Source organism: Lethenteron reissneri, chromosome 17 (genome assembly GCF_015708825.2).
Source record: "Lethenteron reissneri isolate LAM-NWPU_2019-01 chromosome 17, ASM1570882v1, whole genome shotgun sequence".
Taxonomy (NCBI): domain Eukaryota; kingdom Metazoa; phylum Chordata; class Hyperoartia; order Petromyzontiformes; family Petromyzontidae; genus Lethenteron; species Lethenteron reissneri.
In genome coordinates, this window is record NC_083795.1 from 6,513,332 (window position 1) to 6,539,856 (window position 26,525).

Here is a 26,525-nt window from a genome sequence, read left to right on the forward strand (position 1 = left end):
CAAGCCCGAGCAGCCGTGGCCTCCACTTATTTTAGTGACAAAACACGGCGGCGGCGGCGGCTGTGCGTGCCGCCGGTGGGCTCCCAATTTGTGTGGCGACGAATTTTTTGAGGTGCTCGTGGAAGAGTCGTGCGCTGCAAAAGCTTGGGCCGCCGTCAAACGTGAAGTGTTTGGATGTTGAGTGTTTTCGCACAGTTGCGTGCGGTGTGCAGATGTAATAAATGCAGATGCATTAAAGCACATTTTTGGTAATTATAATTCCGTGCCCAAGTGATGAAGAGTGCGAGACTTGAGCCAAGGTACTGATAAGGTCTCCAATGTAAAACTTGATATTCCAGTAGACTTGGACGTTGAGGTACATTGGTTTTCATGCTGTTCATTGTGCATATCGTGGGGGTTAAATCACGGGCAAGATGAATGTTTGCACTGCCAGCAATGCACGCTTGGGACTTTTACGACGGTTCTAGTTCGTATGCATGTCTGGACCAGCCGATGCCATCACTCCCTCTGTGCTGTTGAGGAGCACAATAAATCAAGATTGCATGCTTGAATTTTCACAGCACCCTGTACCTGACGCTTACATCAAGGCGGTCAGTCATTTGCTCGGCCAAGCCTGAAGCCGAGCGTCAACCCCTGGACCTTTTACACGTGCTTGGACTTTTACTAAATTTGGACTGAATATTGGCATAGTCATCCTAAGGCATAGCACACCTTCCTTATAACATTGTACATACCATCTCCCAATCGCTATGCCCGTTTTCTGCCCCAGAGAGTAGTTTTCTGCCCCAGAGAGTAGCTGATGTGTTCCAGAGGCATTTTTCCCCCCGCTTTCGTCAGTTAAGACTCGTATCAAGTTTTGACGCGGTGCACCTGTCACATTTTCTTTTTCTTGCAGCAAAAGTTTGTGCGGTGTTCGGTGCGCACGACCGTGTCACAGCTGAGGCAGGTCCTCTCCAAGAAGCTGGGCATCTGCCCCCCGTCCCAGGTGCGTGCATTACTCAACGATTCACGCGGCTGCTGCTGTTGAGATTCGTGTCTGTCGAGATACGTTCCACTGCAGCTTCGTATACTCTTGAAAATCTAATATCGGTAGAGTTCTTCATTTGTCACTTCTACCCACATACGATATTAACGTGAAATGTTGGAAATAATGCCCGTCTCTGCCCATTTTCCCTATTCCTATCTGGTTGTGAGCAAAATATGCAATTCTGTGGGTGAGTGTAGATTTGTGATGCGTCTTCAGTTTATAAAAAAAAATGTGGGTGACTGCAATGAATGTCGATGAACGGTTTAACCCAAACACAAATTAAGATGTTTTTTTCAACATTCAATGTTCATTATTGAGCACAAATAATTAAGCATGTAACAATTCACCACCCCGTCCCCAGCGAATTTGATAGCCAATTCAGGGAATAGATTTAAGATTTTTTTTTATCTCATTCATTCAACTTTGTTCCCTCCATTAACTTAAATGTAACAACATATAATTTGCATATAATTTGCACAGATAATGAGCTGTTCGCATGCGCACAATTAGGCGTGTTTTGTGAGCATGAAAAAAAGTACTTCCTTTGACGAATGAATCGAACCATCACTACCACGGCCGGTTAAAAACCATCTCTGCGAAGAAAATCCTGCGCAGCTGAAGTAGCGATGGGCAGCGAGCGTTGAGGGGGCGCCGCTTTCCCAAGCGACTTTTGTTTTCCAATCGGCCGCAATTTCACGGCATCGCGGGCACGGCGGCGCGAGACGTCTGCCGAGGAGGAAATCTCGGCCGCGGAATGCGCAGTGGCACCGCAGCGCGCAGCCACGCGCGATCAATCACCTGCACCGCCCCCCCCCCCATCTATGGTCCAGCCACGTATTCACACCCAGACTGCCAGTTCATTCCAGCGACGCGAAGACGCGTGCCGCCATCGTGTTGTAACCCTTGAACTTAAAACGTTAAAAGATTTATGTTGTACGATTTTTGTGCTCGTTTGTCCAGGTATTTGTACATTTTGAGGAGGAGTCACTTTTGGACGACACGACACTGAAGGAAGTTTGGTTGACGTACTGGTATCAAAAGGCAAGTCAACGCTTAAATGAAGCATTACATATTTGTGCTGAAGCTCAACGTTGAAAGTGTAACATGCAACGCATTTAAGTCACGCGCCTTTTCGCTTCTCTTTTTCAGCCAGCACCATTGCTCTTGTACTACAGTATTTCGGAAGGCCCCGTCAGCTGATGACTGCTTCGTATTCAAGACAAAATTGTTGACCAGGGACTAAGTATTTCTTCACGACATGGTAGTCGTTAGAGCACTGAAGTGCCCTGTTTGCTTCCCAAAAAAGAATATTTATTCGACATTAATTATTGCTGCGTATTTGTGTGATTCTACAGCATACAGGTCGTGTGTTGTTTTTGGTGAGTTATAAAGCATCCAAATTCAAATCCTTGGCTAGATCGGTTTGGCACAAAAGCGATGCTGTTGCTTACTCGCACACAAGCCCCCTGTAATCTGTACACGGGTACTATGGTCACATGACATTGAAATGTAAATAGCCAGCCTTGGTAGTTGCACATCTGACATTTCTCTCTGGAAGGAAATTGTATATTTAAGTGCTGTATTATAATTCCAAATGGTATTTTTATGTATATTTTTGTAAGTTATAGATATGTATCAATGAAAGGTTCCAGGTTCTACTACATGTACTACAGTCTTAACTCAAGACTAACATTGTAAAGTTATAATTCTGAGCCAAAATATGTTAAACTCCCAACATGTGGAAGAGTAAAAACAGAATAAGGGTATAAATGGTCTTAAATTCAGTATTACATATGCATCGGCTAACTGAAGCCATGTGATAACACTGGTTGAATTGCCTTGTCAACTAAACAAGCGGTATCTTATACTGTCCATTTTTGTAAATTCAAATATATATTTTAGTGTTAATATAATTGTTTTGCTATAGTAATATAAATAAAATAGACCACCGTGACTTGGCAGCTTGAATCCTTCACTCGCAAGATTGTTTGCGTGAATAAACTATTTTTATTCAGGAAAAAAAAAATGACTCGACGTGTGCAAGATTTATACATTAATGTACGCACCACTTGGTGTAATATCTGTCTCGTAGATTGCCAGCAGTGAATCAAGGGTGAGAGATTACACTTCCAAACGGCATGAGCGACAGAGTAAATTTTACACACGAACAGCAATTAGTGCCAAAAATCCATATCCATACATACGCAAAACCGATGCATTATTCAACTACACTTATCGTTTGTGTCATTAGTTAATATAAGACACAGGTGCACACGTTTTATGATCACAATTAAAATGCATCCAATGGCTTAGCCAATGAAAAGAGAAGGCTAACATGAATTTACATGCATGTTAAGGAGGATTTTTAAATGGTCAAAGTTTCTTGCCAAAGAAAAGGGATTGATACAGTTTTCATCAGACACATTGATACAAAATTATTTTGAAAAACATTCCCATCCATAAAACACTGGGGGTTGTGATGATAGGCTTCTGTTTAAAACGGATCGGAGTTAAGCACAGTTTATTGAAGACGTACAGCATTACAAACACAGCAGGCACATCAGTACCCCAGTTATCATGGACTTTACACATTAATGTACAAAAATAAACTACAAAGACCAAAGAAACTGCTTATGGTAACATTACACTGAAATCAGAAATCAGCTATCTATGCATTCTAATAATCTAATGTCAATACATAAAGGGGAAAATATGCACTATTTGCAATTGTATGATGCACACAGATGACTGAGTTGCAAGCAGAGATGTTCAATACATGCCCCACCTCAATTTGTTTGGAATATTAATAGTCACGTCAGCAGAAAATCGGTCAGATTTAATGATAAATCCCAAACCAGATGTTCTACTCAAGCAGCGTCGAATGTGTTGAAATGCTAAACGTAGTTTGCAATTAACTAAATTCTTAATGCATTGGGATTTGCAAGTCTGATCTCTTTTTCCAAATACATGCATGAAACACGGTCAAGAGAACTGTAAAGCAAAGCTACCATATATGTACATGTAACAGTTTTGTTTTAATCCAAACCGTACTGAAAGTACTAATGTTATGAGTGGGGTCGTCCACTTGCACAAGAGCAAAGATTATTTACAAAAGAAACGTAGCAAAAGCTGCATGCAATCTACTCGAGATGATGTCCAAGTCCAGCCGTGGCCAATAGTCAAACAGTGAATTTACAACACACGCACACACACTAAAAAATAAAGTACAAAAAAGAAAATGGATTCTATACACAACTAAACTAATATGAAAACAAAGATGTTGCAGACCGTGACTCATTTCACCTGTAAGAACACTGCTGTCATTCTATGATTTTATAATACCTGCGTAAATGTGTCACTCTTATAATGGCATCTACTGAAAAGGGCAGCAATAAATTTAGTTGAGCCTTTGGTTAATGATGTAACAGACTTTTATTTATTTCTTTTTTTAAACAACTTTCCCTAAACACCAATTATAATGTGCTCAGCAGTAAGGTTGTGATAAATATAGTATAATGGTCAAGTGGGCAAACATGATGAAATACAAGCTGGCTTCAACATGAAATCATAGCAGCATCCAATACATGTTTGTAGGTCAAAACTGCCAAACACCGGGTGACAAGATGCCATGTGTAGAATTAAAAAAAGAAACAAGATTTATTTACACAACCAAGCACGATCTCACTAGTCCTATTACAAAGCAATTCACAATAGCTACAAGTTTTCCCAACTCATACTTGAGGCTGGTTTTCAAATGCCACGAAAAAAGCAGCCATGAGGTCAAGAAGACAGGGGTCGGGGCAAGAGCGTTGAAATACACCGAGATGTAGGTACGTAGTTAAGTGTCGAACTGTGGTTGTAGTGATAGGTCATCCATCAACTAAACTCTTCCGGCTGCTCACAGTGCCACCGTGTTTAGCTGGGAGCCTGGCACCAGCCAAATGCACTTGTGCCAAGATGTCCCACAAGTTAGCAGAGGTCAAGCTTCAGTGTTGGTCGATTTCATCCAGAATCCCTCGGTAAATTCAAAAGCCTACACACAATTAATATTGTTGATAGCTTATCCGTCTAATCGCCAAATTATCCAGGGAGAAGGCTCGTTCAGCGTCCCTGGAGAGAAACGAAGCAATTTTGTCAGGTCGCGAATAGCCAGTGTAGGGAGCAGGTGTGTCACATTGTTGTAGTGAGGCCATTAGGTGCAAGTTTTATATAATACACAACAAATTTGAACAAAAAGTGTTGAACCAGTGCTTTAACACAACTGCTGCATTAAGCTGTAATTTGTTGTATATATATAAAAAAAAATACAACTCAAATTTTTGTTCGATTTAAAAGCAATATACAGGTTATGGTAGCTTATTAGTAGAAACATCACATTTTACAAGATATGTCAAAGTAATAACATCATAAAGCATACTTGCCAATTTGAAAATTATTTAAAAACTCCAGCTGTTTATTCCATAATGTGCAATTCGGGTAAACAAAATTTTTAACATCAAGTTACATTGTTTCAACAATGCAAGTGACCGTTTCTCATTTAGCTACACGTTTGTTTAGGCTACTACAATTGGCCGTTTAACGACAATATTGCTGCCATACACATCCCACCAATGGCGAGACGGATGGGTGGGTGCGCGCGCGCGCGGGCCGCGCCAGTCTGCTCAGACGGACCTGCAGTTCGTCTATCTGGAAACGTAGGTGTACGTGCGCGACGGGGAGCGGGCCGCCTCCGCCTGTGCTGCCGGCACGTTGAGGAAGTCCCAGATGAGGATGGTGTCGTCGTGCGAGCTGCTCACGATTTGGAACTCGTCGAATTGCAGACGGAACACGCGGCCAGAGTGCTCCTGCAACGCCAGAGGTTCCACATGGCAGAGGGAGGGGGAGGGGGAAAACGACGGCGCGCGTCACAAATGTGCAAGCTTCACTCGGAAACCGCCCTGGCCATTGCACTTCAGCATGCACGGACAAAGTGGACAATTTTATCTTGCCCGTGCGCAGCCCTTCTTGCTACTTCGACTGCTGGATGAGGGCTTCCCCACAGGCGGTGCGGGTCGTGGGGGTTATTTCACCATGCTTCACCGTGCTGGTTGGTGAAGCTTTGGTAAAGGTGGGCAGCATAGATGTGGGAGTGTAGAGGTTCAGTACAACAGATTTGGCTGCACTGCCCTCTGCTGTCCACCACATGGCCACGCAAACTCTGTGACCGCGCGTTTGTGCGTCGTGGTCACTCATGGGAGCACTATCCAGGCTGAACCCCGAAGAGCTCGGGCGCATCCCAAATTATTGGGTCACAGGCAAATGACCGCACCAAATCACAAATATAACCCATTCACATTTTCGGAATGCAACGTGCATGGTGTACAAAGTCATGGAAAAGGTGACTTCATTTTTTTTACTGAATAACAATAACACTTTACTTTTTGAAGACAATCGTTTTCCATAACAATAGCAGTAGAAGACTTGCTCCGAATTTTCAGTTGACACCAGCATAAATGAGTTGCTTGCAGTTAAAACAATATCTCATGCTACTCTACACAAATCACATGTATCATCATAGTTAAATGTTTCTTTAAATTCCAACACTCATTGTTTCTTACCACCAATGTGCGCAAGCACAGAGTGCCGGCCGGGGCTCGTGGATCAAGTGCTGCTACCAGGTCCCACACTTTAATTTTACTGCACACCACAAACAAACATTGGGATATGTTAAGTATTTTTGTTGTACAATAAAAATGATATACATACTTTGTCCCCGCAATACCATGTCTACGAGGTAGTTTTCCCCATGTACCTTGTTACATATTTCAATCTTAATATATAACGTTGCTTCGTGTTTACAGTGAAGAATATTGTTTCTGAGCAGCTTGGCTGAAGGAAGCTTTCCTGCAGACACAAACCCCTTATCCTCCAATACCTAACACTTTCAAACCACCAAACCAGCAGCTTCAATGGTCAAACGACTTCTACGTGAAAAATTATCCATACACCCCCACTGTACATGTACATAACCACACATCGTAAATGTGTGTCTCTGCACTAATAAAAAAATGTAGCCGATGGCTGCCTTCACTTATGTGGAAATAGACATTTTTCTATGATGCCCATGATCTTCCACAACAGTACACAATGTGTTGTAAAATACAATTACACATCTGTCACAATCTACAGCGTGGTACAACAGGGACGACGAAGAAGAGAATGATGGAAAGGTAATCTAAAGTGTTTTCATTTTGCCACAATGGAGTTCATAACATCGCCGAGTTTGGCCTCAAAGGTGACACGTGTCCCATCCACGTTCGCCGGCAAAAGCGTCTGGGGGCGGACGTGGCAGCAACTCACCCATCGTAAGCGCCGCTCACGATCCTCTTGTTGTCGAAGCGGATGCACCGCACCAGCTCCTCGTGCCCCTCCAGCACGCGCAGGCACGCGCCGCACTCGATGTCCCAGAGCCTGCGTGGCAAGAGGCGGCAGCAGAGACGCTCAACAATCTCGAAAACGAGATGACGATGGACCTCCAGGCGTGCGATGGTGCATCGAACCATTGATCAATATGTATTATTTTCAGGCTTAAATATGTATTTAAATGTGCATGTGCACATCGATTATTTACAAATGTTGGCACATGTACATTTGGGCAAATGTAGTTAACATAATGAGCCGCAGTGCAAACGATGGTGGAATAAAACCGCGACCCAAAATCAAAATAACTCGCAGCATTTGCCCAGTGAGACAGTCTTGAGTTGAGTCATCACATCGTTAACCAAATATAAATTATTTTTTGGCTGATTGGCTCATTAGGAAAATGCTCTGTAACTGGTAGCCCAGTTGTGAAGCCAAGAAAGCTACCCTCTTAATTGGTGGCAGTAGTATGCGCGCTGTGCTACGAACCCGGCGGCCGGAGTTTGATTCCCGGCCAGGGCTAACATCAGTGGTGAGTGACACCTGCATGGGTCCCTTCCAGTTGTGTGATAAAGGAAGTTGCTCAGGTGTTCTCATTCTGTGCATGCATGGCCACCGCAAATAACAGTCACTCATGTTTTGCAAAATGAAAGGCCAGCTCACCGAATAGTGTTATCCGACGAGCCGCTGACCACCAGGCGGTCGCGGTACTGCAGGCAGGCGATGCCACGCTTGTGTCCGTTTAGCGTGCGCACAAACTCGCATGTGCTCGTGTTCCACACCTGTACACGCACCCACACACCATTGAATCCCGTTAAGACATGGGTGGGGCAACCTTTCCCTCACCGAGGGCGAAATAGGAGGCCTTTCAAACCCCTTCATTGCGTCACACATTGACACACCTCAGTCAGTTTTGTCACTGCATGAAGCGCGTGCAGTGACAAGAGTGAGTTGGCGCGCTGACGTTACAAACGGTGTTTCCAGGTTGCAATTATCCTCTCGTACACAATTACTGTGGCCGCGATGCTTGCAGCGATGGATAAATGTCATTTGCAAGTCGTTTTGAGGCGGTAGGCCTCAGATGATGATGGGCTGTAAGGAGTTGAAGTGGCAGGCCCTAGACTTCCCATCCCTGCCTAAGAAGAGTGACATTGTCACCTCCACAGAGCAGAATGCGCCCGTCCAGGTTTACTAGTGCGCACCTCAATGCAGCCGGTATGGTTCAATTAAAGAAAGACTATATTATTACTTTCACTGCAGGTTACACGATATCTAATGGCTGTGCCTAATGTGGTTTCTTTGTAAAAAAAAAGATGGACCACATCATTTTGGTTGCACAGAATGGGGTTTTTAGTTTCAGCCCAGTAATATTAACAGATATTTCTAAATCAAGCACATTCTGTTTTTACAGCATATATACATATCGTAAAAATAGGATAAGTAGGCAGAGGAAAGAAACTAGAAACAATTTAATTAGAATGAATAATGGCTTGTACATTGTTGGGCAATGTATGAGGGAATAAACAAGTTAAGTGCTTTACATGCTGTGCATTTAATAAGCTCAGATATTTAATATTTACGTTAGTGCTGTATATTTCAGTTACGACAGAGCCCTCTAGTGGCCAAAACAGGGTATGAAATGTTTCCACATATTGAGCTTTAGATTTAGAGCAAACAGCTGGCAATGCCTGTAGCTCCCTCAGAGCGATGCCGTCAATGTTTTCTTTGGAAATTACTAACCTTAACATGAGAACGGATTGTTTTTTCATAATTACAAATGACAAATCCCAACTATTCCGTGCACAAGTTAAATGTTCCATGGCGCTCTTCAGAAAGATCAGGGGTGTTAAATGCAGCATCTTAAAAATCTTAACACAGGTCAATAACAGTGCCCAGACTGGCCTATATGGAGGCCAATTCTCAAAAACGAAGCCTTCCCCTAACAGATCTGCAAATTGCATCTGTGAATCTCGGTGGGTAGATTCCCAGAACAGTATAAATTACCAAATATTTGATTTGCTCATCGAGGCAATCGCACAGTTGATCTGCGAGCTGCACGCTTGTGTGACCGAAATCAAAATTCTCGCAAACAACCCCGCGCGTGAGCGGTGGAAACAGCCGCGCCGACCACCCGGTGTACCAATTTAACGTGACGTTTTGTATTAATCATCGTCGGCGATTTATAAAGCATCCAACAGTGACTACATCTGAATGCGCTGCTGTACAAGTGGGAGGGATGTGCATTGATTTTTACAACGAAATCTCCAAGAGCCAATATCTCCAAATTGGCACACTTAAAGGAACAGCTATCAACATGTTCCAGTCAATCACTTGGAATGGACCGTGTCCACATGTGCCTGTCTTGGGTGCAGCCTTGCCACCCAACTCTTGCAGCATGTACTTCTCAATCAAACCCTTCTAAAGGACCTTTAATATAATATGTAAAATCTCGTCTTAAATGTACATTTTTACAGTATTCCCTCATTATTCACGAACCTTTTATCCGTGAATGGCTTCTGGAACTCTACATGACTGCATTTATAAACAATTAATTACTTTATGTATATGACACACTTTTGTGTGTTATGATACTTTTCACACATTTAATAGCTTATGTATAAGGTAATTCATTCAAAAGATTTTGCCATTCACGGGCATCTCCGGAATGTATCCCTCGCGGACACGAGGGAATGTGTGTATATCAACAAATTAACGAGGTGGATTAGACGGGATTTATCCAGAGTTCCTGAAACATCTTGGCTATAAAGGATGCCGCTGGCTGGGGACAAACGAAGGTCTTTGCCATTCCCAAGCCTGGAATATCAACCGCAAACCCAAATAAATTCCGTCCCATATCCGTGCTGAGTACGGTGTACAAACTCCTGGAAAGTATGCTCCCGACCCGTATGTCACCGATCTTCGAGGAGGCTATACCAACTGAACAGGCTGGTTTCGGCACCGGCCGCAGCACATGCGACCAAGTGCTGGCACTTACCACGCACAAAGCTGGCTACCAGCGCAAGGACATCACAAGGAGCTGCTTTCATCAACATATCAGCGGCATGTGACACAATATGGCGGGAGGGCCTCATGCTAAAGGTGTCAAAGGTCATCAGATGCCAGCAGACCATACGACTCCTATCATCGCTTCTGGCCAACCGGCGATACCGTGTCCACTTAGGGAACACTGTCAGTCCACTTACTCAATAACAGGCTCCCACGAGGATCAGTGCTTGCTCCGGCACTTTTTAACATATATAAGTGACCTCCCTGTCACCATCAGCCGAAAATTTGGCAAGGCCGGTGAGGTTGGCACTTGCCGTCCAAAGAAGCACCCAAACTGAGGTCCAAAACGACCTGTGCGAAGTCCTTAAGAAACTCGAAATGTACTTCAAGTACTCGAGGCTCCACCCAAACCCAACGAAAACTGCCATTACATCATTCGACCGGAACAATGCAAACGCCGACCAGAAACTGGCCGTCACTTTCTGTGGCGAGGAGGTCCAGCACGAGAAGTACCCAAAATTCCTCGGTTGTAACTATCGACAGGAACCTCACGTTCTGCGAACACCTGCAGAATACTGCTGTAGAATCAAAATCACGAGTTAATCTCGTGCATAAACTGGCCGGAGCAACATGAGAAGCAGACGCAATGACGCTCCGGATGGCCACCACAGCACTAATCGTCTCTGTGAGAGAATATTGCGCTCCCGCTTGGAATAAAAGTGTGCACAAGCTGGTGGATACACAGCTAAATGCAGCCATGAGGATCATGTCAGAAACGCTAAAGAGCATACCGCTGCTGTGGCTTCCAGTCCTCACAAACATCGCTCCTCCGTAGCTTCGCAAGGCCATCAGAAATCCAAACCTCCCAACAAGGACATCTCCATGCCACCACCACACAGGCTCAAATCCAGAAAACCTTTCTGGCAATATGCAAAGAACCTCCATGACGAAGACAAGACCATCAAAGTACGATGGAGGGAAGCCCTGGGCAAACACCAACCTGCTGCAGAAACTCATCATCAGCGACCCCACATTCCTTCAACCCGGATCTGATCTACCGAGGAAGATCTGGTCCTTCTTGAATCGAATCTGGACACTCCATGGAAGATGTGGTGGAAACTTTCTCCATAAATTAAAAATTAACCAGAGTCCAGTTTGTGACTGTGATGCGACATCTCAGACGGTGCAAAATATCGTGACCGACTGCCCAATCAGATCATTCAACGGCGATCTGAAACAAATCTACGCAGCTATTCCTGAAGCAATCGAATGTACATCAAATCTCGACGTCAATTTTTTATCTACTGCAATCCCCAAAAATGCCCTACAGAAAAGGTGGCTTCTTGCAGCGAAGCCGCTCCTAATATTCGATTTGTGCACTTCAGGAATTAATGCTGAATTCTCACGATTAAAAAAATTGTACGAGCATGCACATTTGGAGTCTTGGGATGATAACACTAACCCGTAAAAATCCAAGTTGACTTAACCTGGCACTGTAGGTTATTGCATCATGTTGTGTGCGCACATGCTTTCTTATACATACAAATGCTGTACATGTGCAATGTGTGTGTAGTAGGGTCCTTCAACTGCATTAAATGTAACATGCATTGGCTGCTAATGTCATATTTCATAACAGAAATTGACGTTAACAGGCATCTTAACATAATGAATATACAACACTAATCTGTACCTAATATCTAAAGGTCTCCAATCCTTCTCGTTCACTTCGCTTTCATGTCACTTATCTTTACTTCTTGTCACAGCTCTCTCATTTATATAACTTGCGTATCTCTCTTTCATCTCACTAATCTGCATCCTTTTACGACTCATTGAGCCCTCGTAGGACTGCAGCCCTGCCAATAGAAGAGCAACCGATTGTGGAGATTCTAAATGCAAAACAGGAATCCAAACGAAAAACCACAATAACGGCACCCAAGGGAAGTCGCGACGTCACAACCTCCTTCATACCGTCTGCTTCCTGGCGACTCTCTCAACCGACCCGACCACTCGGATTCACTCGCTACGCGGTTCAGTGAGACGCCACCCGTTACGTCCCCATTCGCCCCCGCTTGCCTTGATGGTGCGGTCTCCCGAAGCCGACACGATGTATTTGTCGTCAAAGTCGACGACGTTGACGGCGGCACGGTGCCCGACAAGGACGCGGCGCAGCGAGATGTCCGTGGGCGAGGCGAGGTCCCACACGGCGATGGAGCGGTCCTTGGAGCAGGTGACCATGAGGCCGTTGGTGAAGCGCAGGTGCAGCACCGCCTCGCAGTGGTGGATCAGCGTGTTCACCATCTCGCCCGTGTTCACGTCCCACACCCTGCATGAGCATCATCATCGTTGTCGTCGTCAGCCAACATATATCCACTGCTGGACGAATACCTCCCCTTAACCGTCACCATCGCTCACGGTCGCATGATGGAACAATTACGCCTAGCTCCTGTAGAGGAGCAAATCTCAATCGCTCCATTCGCGGTGGAAATCCTCTTTTGGGTGCCACGCCATCATTGGTCGCAACCACGCCCGTCAACCCCTCCAGCGACACGTCCTGCCCAAACCCCACTTAATGTTCATGCAGAAAAAACGTGTGAAGGGGTGTGTCTGATGTGTTTAATTAGGTCTGGATGAATAGAAATCTATAAGGCTATGTTCACATTAGCCAAGAAATTACTTCAGTTGACTTGCGATGGATTGCTTTCAGTGGCTCTCACTGCTGTGTGTTTCCACAATCTCATGCGGAGGTTTTTTTTTATGTCCACTTGTGATGGTAGTGGATGGATCTTCCTTGAGATGTGCACATTCCATTTTAATGCAGGGCATTGTGTTAGAGGACGTGCAATACAGTATGGTGCAGTGCCCTAGCTATGCAATGGTATAAAACCTTGCAGGGTAGGTTTATGATTTTTGAAGGCCCAATTGAGAACTGCTGATGGGACCTTCACCACTCACCTAGGGGTTTATACGAGCAAATGAATTGTTGCAATTTATATGTTATTGCAACGCTTCATTTTCATTTAGACTAATATACTAAAAAACAAGGAAAAATAGACAAAAAATGTACACCCAAGTATAATGAAAACACATTACTTGGGCAAACCTTTAAGACGTACTCTGTATTTGGTTATTCTGTATCAGCAGTGGTGTAGAACGAGACATATCAAACAAACAATACATTTGTCGATAAGTGCCATAAAAGAAAGTGTATGATAGGTGACGTTTTGGGCAATGGCGCTTCTTCACAGCACACAGAAAGTGGCCAGAGGTGACAGTTTATTCAAACTCTTTGGGGTGAGAATTGTATTATTTTATCATGTTTTATTATTTTTTATTTTATTATCTCCCTTCTACGTGACTTTACCGAAAGAACCAAGAAGACTCTTTGGGGTGGTGAATCATTTGGGGCCTGTCTTTAATGTTCCACACATTCCCTTTTTAAGCGTTTTAGCTTCTGTTCGTGGAATGATTCTTCCTTAATGACGCAATGAATTTGGTTGTCTCTTCATCATAAATGACAGTACTTACCTGACTGTGGAGTCGGAGGAGCCCGTGATAATCACACGTTCATCGTACTGGAGGCACAGCACGGACCCCGTGTGCCCTGTCAGAACTTTCTTGCACTCCAGTGTCTGCTTGTCCCAGATCTGTTTGAGACGCGTGGAGCACAAAGGCATGGTCAAATATGCACAACAAGAATAAAACAGTTAAACTATATCTACGAGCACTTTTTGTCAGAATCAAGACAATGAAAACATAAGAACAGGCTTTACCCTTCTTGCCAATAAAAACTTGCAAGTAATACACATAATTGTACATACGATAAAAACATAAAAAAATTAAGTGACCATGATGCTGTGAAAAACCATCCACATCAATATACTGCAAATGTAAATACTTTACGTCCCGAGTGAAAAAAGGAGAGAAAAAAATTACGTATAATATTCAAACCCCACCTGGTTGCTCCACTCGGGGTGCTGAATGTTCCACACCCTACTCTACCCATGTTCATTACAAGTCAGTCAAACAGACATTCATTCTCAAGTGGAATTTTACCAAATTAAGTAAAAAACACATTTTAGAGGCGTTGCTTCCTTTGGTGAGACGATAAACTCACGACACTCGAGAATATAATACTGGTAGGAACCTCCTGGTTACACCAGCCCACAGGGGATTGTGTCCGTCCGTCCATCGTGCATCCAAAAATGGGAGGGGTGGGGCTGGGTGGAGAGGGGAGGGTGGGGAGGGGCTGGGTGGGGAGGGAGGGGCTAGGTGGGGAAGGTGGGGCTGGGTGGGGAGGGGCTGGTCACCCCGTGGTGCCCTTATAAAACTCAACGTTTAACCTACTCATGCCGGCTTGTGCCTGCCCTCACAGTCGGGCATATTTGCGGAATACACCACGCCGCCGTTGACCCTGGCCATTGACCGAGCAAACCAACGTTCCTACCAGCTCCCTCCGCAGGAATGTGTTTTACAGACGGGTGGCCGCCCGGAATTGAACCCAGGTTTTCAGCGGTGCTTGTTCAACGACTATGCACAGCTGGTCCCATGGAGCCACCTCAGTGGTGGCCTTTACCTTAATGGTGTTATCCCTGAGGCCGCTGACAATCTTCTCGTCGTCATACTGCAGGCAGTAGACACCCTTGCTGCTCTCGCTTCGGCACTGAATGCGCTGGAGGTTGTGTCGGCCACACCTCCAGTTTGACTCTATCGTCTGAAAAATACAAACAAAAATATCTCCGGTGTTGATGTTTGTAGGCAGTCCTATACAGCTGTATTTCCCCTAGCCATGCACTCATGTATGTACATCTATAGCCCTTTTGTCAATCCACTGCTGGATGACGGCCAGCCCATGCCATGTGGGCCGTGGGGATTATTCGACAATACTTCACGTGCTGGTCAGTACAGGACGGTGCAGGTGGGGAGCATACATGCGCAAGCATAAAAATACAGTACAATGGCTTTTGCTGCAATGTCCTCTGCTGACCGCGACGTAGCACAGCTACGGAGACACCTATGACGACTTGGCAAGCATACAAGCACTTACCCAGGCTCAAACCTGCTTAGCTTCCGAGAGCTAACATAGATCAAATGTATTCGATGATTTGGTAATAGGTCATGCATTTGAAACAAATATTTACCGTACATACATGTGTTCTAAGAAACGAAATAATTCACGTGTAATACTTTTTGATTTCACAAACCTCAATGTCCCCAATTATTTTGGGGTAAAGGGCCCTGTAGAAGGAGTTGGCTTGAGGTGGGCCACCGTTTGGCCAGTTTCTGAAAAGATACAAGCACCTGGAAAGAGATGGGAGTGTGACAATTGGCAAAATAGTCACTCGCGCCAAACTTTAAAAATTACATTATTATATTCAGAAGAGCCCTGGAAGAAAGTTTGGGAAAATTCCTTGCAATCTTTTACTCCATGACAAGCTCTCATGCATTACCTTGCGCTGGGAATTTTTATTCAACATTTTAATATAGCAAATTTTTCTGCTCCGTAAAATAAATGCAGCAGAAAGTTTTGCGGAACACTACATATTATGCGAGACTGTCAAATTGTCAGCTTTATTGTAGCCTTTTGCGGTATGCAATGAGGGATGAGGCAATTTTAAACAGCTTTCAAAGCAGTGACATTTTTAATGCAAGGCTGTCAAAGAAGGTCCTGGCGATATTGAGGCGGTCTCAGCAGGGAAAGTCCTGCTTGCGGCCCCCACATAAATAAAAACGTAATAAGGGTCTTGTGCTGCATGCTCTATAGGGGCCTGTTTTGTCCTGAGACAAATAACCAGCTGGAGGAATTGAAAAAGAAATCATAATGTTGAGGCCCCCCTCCTTGAGCTATTAGTCCCATTAGTGTCCACTAAGCCTGCAGGAGGTGGTGTGCACAGCTGGTCCCAGGTAAGCTATCAGTAAGGCTCCCCTTTTGGACATGCACAGACGCGCGTGTATTCATGAGCGTAGGGGATAAAACTCGCTCGCCTTTGAAAAAGCGGTATAAATAAGTACATAATAGCATTTAAATGCCCAGCTGCCTTACATAATTGTATGTGTGCTGATTTATATAAAGTAGATTGTTCTGGCCTATTGCATAATAGGACAAGGGATTGTTTTTCATGGCTCTGTGGGTTTTGGGGTTAGTCAAAGAGCCTCTTATGATTTAATTAATGTTTCTCTTTAATTTACATTATTTTATTTCAATTGGTACCCATTTTGAACCCACCAACGCCATGGAATACATTGGGAACAAGCAAAATGAAAAGCATCTATCCTACGCGTTACACAATTTGATGTAATTTTAAATGAGACATACGTGTGAGTAATTTTACCTAAAATGTAATTAAATAAACTACATTCAATCACACTGAAATAAATGTATAAAATCGCATGATAAAATGTTAATGCTATTAAACATTAACAGCCTTTTGTAAAAAAAAAAGACTATTTAGAGGGCAATCAATTATTATTTTATGGCTGTGTGAAATTTATACAAAAAAGTTTGGTGAATAATGCAGATATCTGGCAGTGTTGCTGACCAGTCATAATATTCAATCTGCTGTAATGTCTTGAGGCATACCCAAACATGCTGCAAATCTCCCCAAATGCAGCAGGATTCATTCTACCAGATAAATTTTCATAATTACGTTATGCTCACGCATACAGAAAGAGCACCATATGTTACAGGACATCTTGAAAGAACTTCCCATAAGGATCTGTGAATAGCTGGCAGTCGTTCAGAGCTACCCATGTGGCATGTGCAGAAAGTGTAAAGCTCAGCTCAAAAAAAAAAACCCCAGACATGAAACAGAGCATAAAACATTCTATTCGGCTCACAGCTGAAGTTTTTTTTTAGTTCCCCCCCCCCCACCCCCATCTTTAGATTCACAACCTTGCCTCTGTCCCTACCTATGACATCCCATGCCAGTGACATCTTGACAAATGCCAGGGTAAATATTTCGTACCTAAAAAACACTTTTTTCCCCTACAGTCTAAGAACACGTTCACAGCCCTTAACTTAATTCAGCCACAAGGCGAAATAAAGTACCCATTTAACAGGTTGGCAGCTGCAAAGCAATGGTTCAATCTCTTCTTGCGAGTATTGATTTGCAATGTCTATGATGCTTGTGAGTTTTGTTACGGAAAGAAAACTGCTGATTTATACTCTCAAAAGTTGGACTTGCAACAAAGACATTCACTGCATCAACTCCGTAAAAGGCAAGGCAACAAAAATAAAGCATGGCAGTGTGCTGAATTAATTCTCACATTTCAACTTCTTAAACAGCGAAAGCAGGTGACATGTGTTTTCAGCCCTTTGTCAATAAACCACTGAAAGGTCTCACCACACCACATTGGTGATGTTTTTTTTATACCATACTTTAAACCATGCAGGCCATTAAGGGTTGGTAATGATGGGGGTTGGGGGGAAGACCCCCAGATAGTACTTTGCAAATGATGCTAGCCATGGCCGGGAATCAAACTCAGATCACCAAATTCATAGAACAGCTCCCACACTTAAATGTCACTTAAAGAAGCACAGAATATTGCTTGAGTGTGCATGCACACGTAAACCTACCCAAACATCATGGTTGTATCAACTTACGGCTTTAAGAACATTGATATATGCCACAAAACATTGCTGAAAACCAATCGTGGCTAAAATATGAATCAATGCATTTTCATCTACGTTATATACACATCCATTGCACAGCATGTAATACACATGTATTTACAAACACTCAATGTTTAAATTCCCTGTATTTTCTTTGAATCTCCAGGATGTTTGCTGATAAAAGTCCTGTCCCATCTCAACAGAAAACAATGCAATTTGAATGTATATAGCATCTGCACGCAGCTGCATCTCAAGACACTGTGTGTCATGGGAAACTGCCAAAACAAGGATAGATACATTTTGTCATAAGACTTCATAGATATGAAACAGTCAGAGCATAGACTTGAGTTGGCAGCAAAGAAGGCAGGGTGAGACTAGAGGGGCAGCATCAGAAAAAGAGTAACCTCCAATTGAGGGTAGGTTGACTGACAGTTTTGAGACAAGGCCTTGGATACTGGAGTGGATGTGGGAGCATAGCACTGTATCGCTGTCTGGAATGGCGAGGCCCTCATCCAACAATGGACTGACATAAGGGCAGTACATGTACTGCAGGCCTGAGTAGGAAAAAAGGACAAGTAGAATAGGACAAGTAGAACGCCACCGCTAGCACGTACCAGCCCCTCCTCTCTGACAGGCCCCTCCAAAGCGAGTCGGTGCGCACCATGCGCTCTATCAGCTTCTTCCACAGCATGCCATCCGAGATGACGCGGTACCACTCCTTGCACACCAGCTCAGCCGCGCACAGTGAGCGCGCGTCCAGGTACGACAGGATGTTCTCCGCCAGGTGGTCCAGTCCTCGTGCTGGAACAAAGTGGCAGTGTGAAGCCGCGCCAGACATTACCCACCAAGCACTCCCTCGAACCGCACAGCTGTTCTCTTCATAATTTTTTCTAAATTTTCCACCAATTTTGGAAATGGCATCGTGTTATGAGACAAATAATTAATTCGGAACTCTCAGAGAGATCGGCGGAATGAAGTGGATACCAGAGCTACCTTCAAGATTCCTTCAAGTGACCTCTGGTCTAAACAGTAGGGGGCAGCACTTTTCCCACCCACCCTGCTAGAAGAGGAATTAATGTTCAGTGGGTGGCGGCGGCATCGACGCCCAGAAATGTCCCACCCACCCTACTACCAAGATTAATATTTGTCACATGACAGTGAAACTGACATTTTTATTTCTCAGAGCAAGAAATTAGCCAAATTAAGTGCAAACTAAATCTCATGCTATAGGTTATTTTAAATAATTGATGACTGGACTGAGGAATCAACTCCCTACGCTTGATTTGAAGCTTTCGTGACTGCAGGAATTACTCTTTGGTTCTTTCAGGAAAGTGTGTCTCTCTCTGTGTCTCTGTGTTGTCTCTCTCTGCTTGTGTGTCTGTCTGTATGTCTGTGTGTCTGCGTGTCTGTGTTTTGTCTCTCTAAATTTAGTTCTACCTGATGACGACTGCTTGTGTTGCAATCGAAACGTCGTATTATATTGTTTAATTTATTTTATTTCTACGTGACTTTACCGAAAGAAGCCGAGAGTAATCCCTACACTTGATAACCTGGTTGATTCAGCTAAGCACTCCTGACTTCTGAGCCACCTGGTCACCTCTCACTGCATTAACAGCTCTGCAATTTTGACTATTTCTAAGCTGTTTCATATTGCTGCAGCAAAATAAACAGTGGTCTGACTAAACGGAGTTGGTTATCCAATAATAAAATGCTAAAATCAAGGGAATTATAATAAAATACACACATCACATATATGTTACTCTGAAACAAACTCAACAGTAATCAAGTTCTTCATTCAGTTGCTCTCTCACTAAGATATTTCTAAATTCTCTATAATTAATTTGAACCATGCTCCATTAAGAGAGTCCAACTGTTAAATCATATGTAATATGCATTATATGATACGCTTACATGAGGACGTACAAATAAACCTGTAATTCAGAGTTGTGGATGCATAATTATTCACGTTTCACTTTTATCTAATTTCTCTTCCCCTACATAAACACAAAAAAACATTCTCTATTTTATGAGACAATACAGGAGCATTAGACATAACACGCCAATTTGATAATGTTCGAGCGCCGTCCCTCTCCCTCTCGTACCCCATGCTGGCAACAATCAACAGCCACTGCTGCCTGTCAGAGAAACCAAGGGCCCAGTGGGACCCTAATGAGACAAATGAGTTCTTAACACAACACATGCACCTATCAATTCTTCAGATGTTATTGGATTACAATGATTACGGCAAAAGCTAACAGATGGGGTGTCAACGCGCATGTCAGTTATCTGCAAGGTCAGCTGGCAGCCTGTAGATGGAGCACTGGATTGTGTGCTCGCATCCAAAAATACACCGACCCGCGTGCCCAATGCTCTTGCTGCAGAGATTTGGCTAGCCGAGCATCGGTACAGAATGGAATTTTATTAGCAATAGCCTGCGGCTCCTTCAATACCTAAGCCAATATGCGTCGAGGCATTATATCAAAGTGTCAATAAACTCTCGGGCAAAACATAATTACTCGCAACGTGGACTTTTGCATGATCACCAAGTGCAGTTAGGGAACCGTAAAAAATGCAATACGCTGTAGCACCAATGGACATTTTAAACGTTTTGAGATTATTTGCATCCAGCCTGCGGGGCATTTTACGTCCCTAATGGTTAGATAAATTTTGCGATGAAAATTAAGTCATATTTTGCAATGACGAGCGTACGCATGGCCGCAAACATTCACTGCCAAAATATAACTTCGTATTTCCAGATGTCTTCACCTTTCTGAAACATTTGCAGGAAAAAGAAAGTCCTTCATAATCCCAAGGCTGGGTGCATGGTCAGTGATGGTTCGACAGTGACAGAAAGCAGAGTTGAATATGGTATGATGTTAAACACAGGGGCACAGGCGCAAGAGCCGGCCCAGGCGATTTATCGTAGTTTATGAAAATCCTGCCCGAGATGATGGATGGGCTTATCATTCCAGCGCAGGTCAATGGGAAAGAAAAATAAGAAGGAAAGGTACCAAAACCGACACCGTGTGCTATTGTACGAGTCATTCAGTGGCACACGCACCAGCTTTGTATTACCGCACAGACAATGCAATTTATGTTTCATTTTATGAACAAAAAAAACCTTATTCTTCCACAATGTCACAATGTGGAGACAGTGCTCAGAAAGAGTAATTTCAATAAGGTGTTAGCACTGGTAGATAATCTATAGATTACATTTTCTTTTACAAACTTGAGTAACAAAGAAAAGCACGAGTGCAACTCTTTGCCAGGTTCACATAACTCATATTGTGGTTGAATTAAATGGAATGGAGTTTTTAGATGACTTTAAATTTGTTTATATTAACAATTTGTGTGCCTTAAAAGTTATTAATCAAGGGGTACATATAATTTCCAAATAAACTTTGACTAGGGCTCACAATGACCCCCACTCTAGTGCAGTGAATGACATCACCGGAAAAATGTAGGTGCATTTCACAGCAGATTACTCACTCTGGAAATTCTCTACGTGAATTTCCAAGTGGCAAACTTCCAGGAATCAAACTTCCTGTGGCAAATGCACAGACCACAAGTGTACCTGTGCAAAAATGTGCCATGCTATGGTAAACACGATCATGACAAATTCACCCTGATCTCGAAAGTTAACCAGGTTGAAAGCCTGGATTGTGCTTTAAAGGGGGACCCCCACAATGCATAAAACATGTTGTTAAAGGCTGCAGGGCTACGTTGACATCAGAGGGCAAAATATGCTGTTGTCCTGTACAATACTCCAACGTATGTGCGCTCCTCACGTTCACCAACCTGCATTGGTAAGTGTGGTGAAGTATGGCCAAATGTCTCCCAGGACCCACAGCACATAGAAAGGCCCTAAACCAGCAGGGGAGTGACAAAGGGCCCTATGTGTACATGGCAAACACACGGGACGCGGCGGCGACCTTTCGACTACGTACCCGGCAATGCAGTGATGAAGTCCCGCTGTAACATGGGCTTGAGATAGGAGTTGATATGGCCATGCTGGAAGTGGCACATGCGCGATATGAGGTGCTCCACAAATTCCACCTGGTCCGATTCGGACCACTGGTCAAAGTACTTCACGCAAACTTCGCGTTCCTTCTCGTAGTTAGCCGACGACTTCCGCTTGGCAACGAGAGCATTGGTGTTGCCATTGCTGAGGATTTTTGTCTGTAATAGAATTCAGAATATGGGGGGCCAATGCCCGTTACTTTTTATAGGCTGTAAAACACAGTACGAAGAGTGCAGCGTGTACCTGAAACGCCAGTATAATGCAGGAATTAGATTGGCCTACAGATACACAACTGTTGTCAATGCATCCAATGAAGACACAAGGGGGAAAAATCCCAGAGCAATCATTGATTATTTTACATTTCACAGAAAGTCTTGCAGTTAAGTGCAAATAACAAACAATGATCGTTAGGAACACTTCTGTTTCCAGGCAAACTGTATTATACTATCAATATATTTTAGCACGTGCATGTTAAGAAATGTTTAATGTTACCATTCTTGGTGAAACAAATTGCATGCCACAAGTAGTGTATGTAGCCAATATTAATGTCAGCCCTATGAGCTTATAGTTGTCAGTGTTTTTGAGAAGGAAAAAGTATGTATACTGAAGGGTAAAACATATTATATAAACAATTTAAATTCGTAATTTAGAAAAAGGCTTTATGGGTGTAATGTGTTGACAGCAAGTATGGAAATGTTCATAACGACAAAGGAGAATATAGATTTGATTTCATTACTTTTTAAATCAAAACAATACTTATATCATCATAGTTTTCATATTGCCAAAGATGTAATACAGGGCCATAAATGTACAGCAATACCATTACAAAGCTGTTAAGGAAGTTTTTATTGGTACCATTTGTTCATTATATTAAGATTTAATGGGTTTTTCTCTCTTTTTTTTTTTAAACGGGTTTTCGTTAGTGATATGGATACATGAACGTTGAGTTAATAGCGTCACATTTACGTAAACATTTTTAAAAGTGTGCCTTCATCTTTAATTGCACAATTTCCAAAGTTACAACATTTTAAAAAAAATGGCCGCATTTACTTGTAGCTAAACAATGGCAGCCAGAATGAATTCCAGTGATGAACATCATGACAGCATTTTTCCAGAAAGGTAGAAACAATGAAATTATACCTGTGTAATCCCTAATAAACTCATTTGATCAATGCAGCGTGACTCATCCGAGCTTGCACCACCATAGTTGCTCTGAAAAAAGTAGAAATATCCGTAAGCTAAAGTAACATTCTTTAGTCTAGCATGTTTCTTCAGGCATTAACGTCAATACAAAATGTAAAAACTGTGAATATAATGAAATTGTTATTTTACCAAGAGCTACAAATGAAACATTAATGCACAAATAAAATGAAAAAGGAAATAACTGAAATGATAATTGCGAACAAATCTTAGTAAGCTGGGCAGAAAATATACAAATAATAACTATGATTAACATATGCTCAGTACTTTCTCAACATAAAAAAGTGATGTTCTGTAACCATTGCAAGATGTCAATCGGTGACTTGTCGCAATTTAAGAAAATGAATCAAGGATCGAAAAGGTATGATTCTGAAGGCAACACACCACTATTTGCGTCAAAGTCAAGCAACCATCAACACTCCGTCACAAACACAGTTTACAATTTAGTTTCACACATTAAAGGCCAACACAGTAGTGTTTCAGCAGAGGTGTATCAATTGCCCTGTGCTGAGGGATTAAAAAAGGCAAGCAGATGGACCTCTGCTTTTTAGAATGATTTATTCAGAAGCAGGGTCACTCTTTATCTGAATGCAAGTGATTCACCCATTAATTACATTCAGTCGCACCTATTATAATGCTGGACCATCACCATTGTCATAAATGATCATGCATCATCATTATCATGATTCGTATGATGAATCATTATCAAATACATGGTTCATCATCACCATCCATAAACTTATAATAATGCCTCATTATTATTAAATGTATGATGCATCACCATAACTATCATGATCAAATGTACGATGCACCACTAGTCTGTTGCAGTTTTGCACAGGTGCATCCTCTCCAGTTGAATACAGGTGGAGGTCGCCCCAGTGAACACTTATAAAGGTACCGTTGGGTAATGTAATCAATTAACACAGTTTCTAAATCTAAGGAAAAATGCATGTTTTTGTCACGTAAATCAAAAAGGCAATTCTACCCAATATAAAACATTTCAGGATGAATCAATGTTATTTTTATGCATTGGTACAAACCTCTTAATACGGAATAGAGGAGTAAGGAACATATCACAGCTATTAAAGAGAGCCCTGCCGCTCAATCAGTTAACGCGTGTACCGTGCCGTACAATAGCAGTCAACAATACCAGTAAATAACCGCCCTTCAAATCTGCTAACGCACGCAGTACTAAATCCAGCGTGAGCGCGCGCCGTTAGGCTGCACGTTTCCTCCGCACCCCCCCCCCCTGCCGCCACTGCCAAAGAGACGATACCCTGTAACTACCATTACACGCTTGAGCAACCAGAGACAAACAGCACATCAATTTTTCGGCTGTGTGATTAGCTGCCATTCTTGCTCCCCCATCACAGCTCTCACGCCTGGGATTTAATTTGACAGGGAGAAGATGATTGATTACAGGACACCATATTGCGTTCCTTGCTTCAATCAACCGCCACCATAAATTTGATTATGCTAATGCAAAACACTTTAAAAAAGGAAGCCCCCCCTTGCAAGTGCAAGCGGTCTTAGGTGGAGGAATGACTGACTGGCAGTGCACTGGAAGATGGAAATGTGCAGCGGCATTGTCAGTTTGTCACAGTATCAAAAAAAAAATCAGCCGTAATGTTCTGCAAAACTGAAGAAAAAAACTGTAGACATCAGTTACCCAAGTGACATTTTACTTAGAAATGTAAAACTGCATCAGTTTAGAACATGCAGACCAACTCAGCCACATTACTTGTATTTTCCAAATTGTATTTAAATTGATGTTATGTATTGTTTACCTTTTGTTTGTAACCTTTTGGATTAATCATTGGTTTAAAAAAAAACTTCACTTTGCAAATGCACACTGCAAGTGAAATGGGAATTGAAAAGCCCCAGAGAACTGGCCCCCATTACACATGATCAGTGAAGCATTCAACCAATCAACAACTTAAAGACAGGCAGCCTTGTACCAATGATGTCTCATTTAGGATCACATGTCTAAACCGATGGGATTATGGTGAAAGTAATTTAATTCATTACCCCCTGCACTCTTACTTATGGTCATTGGATATTTTGTAGAAACACAAGGAGAAAAAGTGTGACAATTGTATGCAATTTAAACATTTAACTGCACGTGTAGTAGACACTACACGCGTAAACATTTAGGGGTAATGTTGTTTAGTTTTATATTTTTACATTTTGCAGAGGAAAAAAGAGACTAAAGAAGAAGTTGTTTAGACAAGCTCTGCATAAGATGCCCAGTCAGCATGACCTGAAGAGAACTGTGACATTTCAGTATTGTACAAATCCCAGTTCCCTTTCTTGCCCATATTCATTTGCTAATCTCTGACATCCATGCTACATTCCAATGGCAAATATAATGCTTAAGTTAAAGTGCCGAGAAGCTAAACAAAAATATAGCCTTGTGTTCATAGCATTATGCTGTATTTTGCTTGTCATAAGCCCTATTCCACAGAATGAAATAGGAACATTTCGTCAATTATTATGTATATCTGTCCTTTGTGCACCCATAAAATGTACGCTTAAAATGTAAAGTGTGCATTGGTTTTTGAATCTCTACACGAGACTGATGACAACATTCTGGCCAACAACAAATCCTGCACACACAAACAGGTGCAATCGATTGCAAATAATTTTCCAGCAGCTAGCCGATGCCACTCAATGTCAGAGCCAAACATACGGCCATAGAGAGATAATTATATTTTTTGCATATCAGACAGACAATGACAATATTGCCGCAAACTGCTAAGAGAGAGGTCCTCCTGTTTGACAAGTTCAGATGGTGTCATGGGCCAGAAGGTGCAGCACTCGGGGCTATTCCCATTAGAGAAAACATTGCAAGAGTCCCATAATGCTTTAATTGGATTACACTGTAAAATGTGCCCCCTCGGGCCAAACTCCTTTATGCTGCAAATGAGATCCGGCCGATGGGGGTTTAAACAGCGCAGGACCGTAAGGTTTATAGACTGCCAGAACAACTCAATCAGCTCCCAGCTGTACAGCCAGGCTAATCTCAGAGGACTGCTCCCTCCACGACCCATGCACTTGAATGAAATAAGCATTATACATTCACTCTAGGTACCAGGTCCATCATACACAACGCTATTATGGGCAAACGCAAGTTAGATCTATGCTCGTAGAACGGCAGGGCTACATGCTTTAGGGTACATTCTTTAAAGTTATGGTCTATTCATGCCTCCTTTGGAATATTTAGCTAAAATGACCTTCATTTGCAAAATAACTTCAAAATATCA

General features: G+C 42.8%; 2 protein-coding genes across 4 annotated transcripts in view; one reads left to right on the top strand and one right to left on the bottom strand.

The window, feature by feature from the left end:
• Positions 1-2,959, top strand: part of PCGF1 (polycomb group ring finger 1) — a 29,177-nt gene extending 26,218 nt beyond the window's left edge. Inside the window, exons 7-8 of the mRNA XM_061552973.1 lie at positions 896-985; positions 1,988-2,959. Of these exons, the coding sequence (XP_061408957.1) occupies positions 896-985; positions 1,988-2,122 (225 nt within the window). The 3' untranslated portion in view covers positions 2,123-2,959. The remainder of the gene's footprint in view (positions 1-895; positions 986-1,987) is intronic.
• A 572-nt stretch (positions 2,960-3,531) lies between these two features.
• LOC133343379 (F-box/WD repeat-containing protein 1A) overlaps positions 3,532-26,525 on the bottom strand; it is a 34,189-nt gene continuing 11,195 nt past the window's right edge. For 2 of the 3 annotated variants that reach the window (XM_061552955.1, XM_061552953.1), the window contains 12 exons: positions 23,203-23,274; positions 21,989-22,220; positions 18,656-18,842; positions 15,634-15,730; positions 15,006-15,143; positions 13,958-14,076; positions 12,506-12,755; positions 8,090-8,208; positions 7,367-7,477; positions 6,625-6,703; positions 5,699-5,871; positions 3,532-5,137 (listed from right to left, as the gene is read on the bottom strand). In XM_061552955.1, coding sequence (XP_061408939.1) covers positions 5,710-5,871; positions 6,625-6,703; positions 7,367-7,477; positions 8,090-8,208; positions 12,506-12,755; positions 13,958-14,076; positions 15,006-15,143; positions 15,634-15,730; positions 18,656-18,842; positions 21,989-22,220; positions 23,203-23,274 — 1,566 coding nt within the window. In that variant the 3' untranslated portion in view covers positions 3,532-5,137; positions 5,699-5,709. The remainder of the gene's footprint in view (positions 5,138-5,698; positions 5,872-6,624; positions 6,704-7,366; positions 7,478-8,089; positions 8,209-12,505; positions 12,756-13,957; positions 14,077-15,005; positions 15,144-15,633; positions 15,731-18,655; positions 18,843-21,988; positions 22,221-23,202; positions 23,275-26,525) is intronic. The other variant, XM_061552956.1, reaches the window with a different exon arrangement.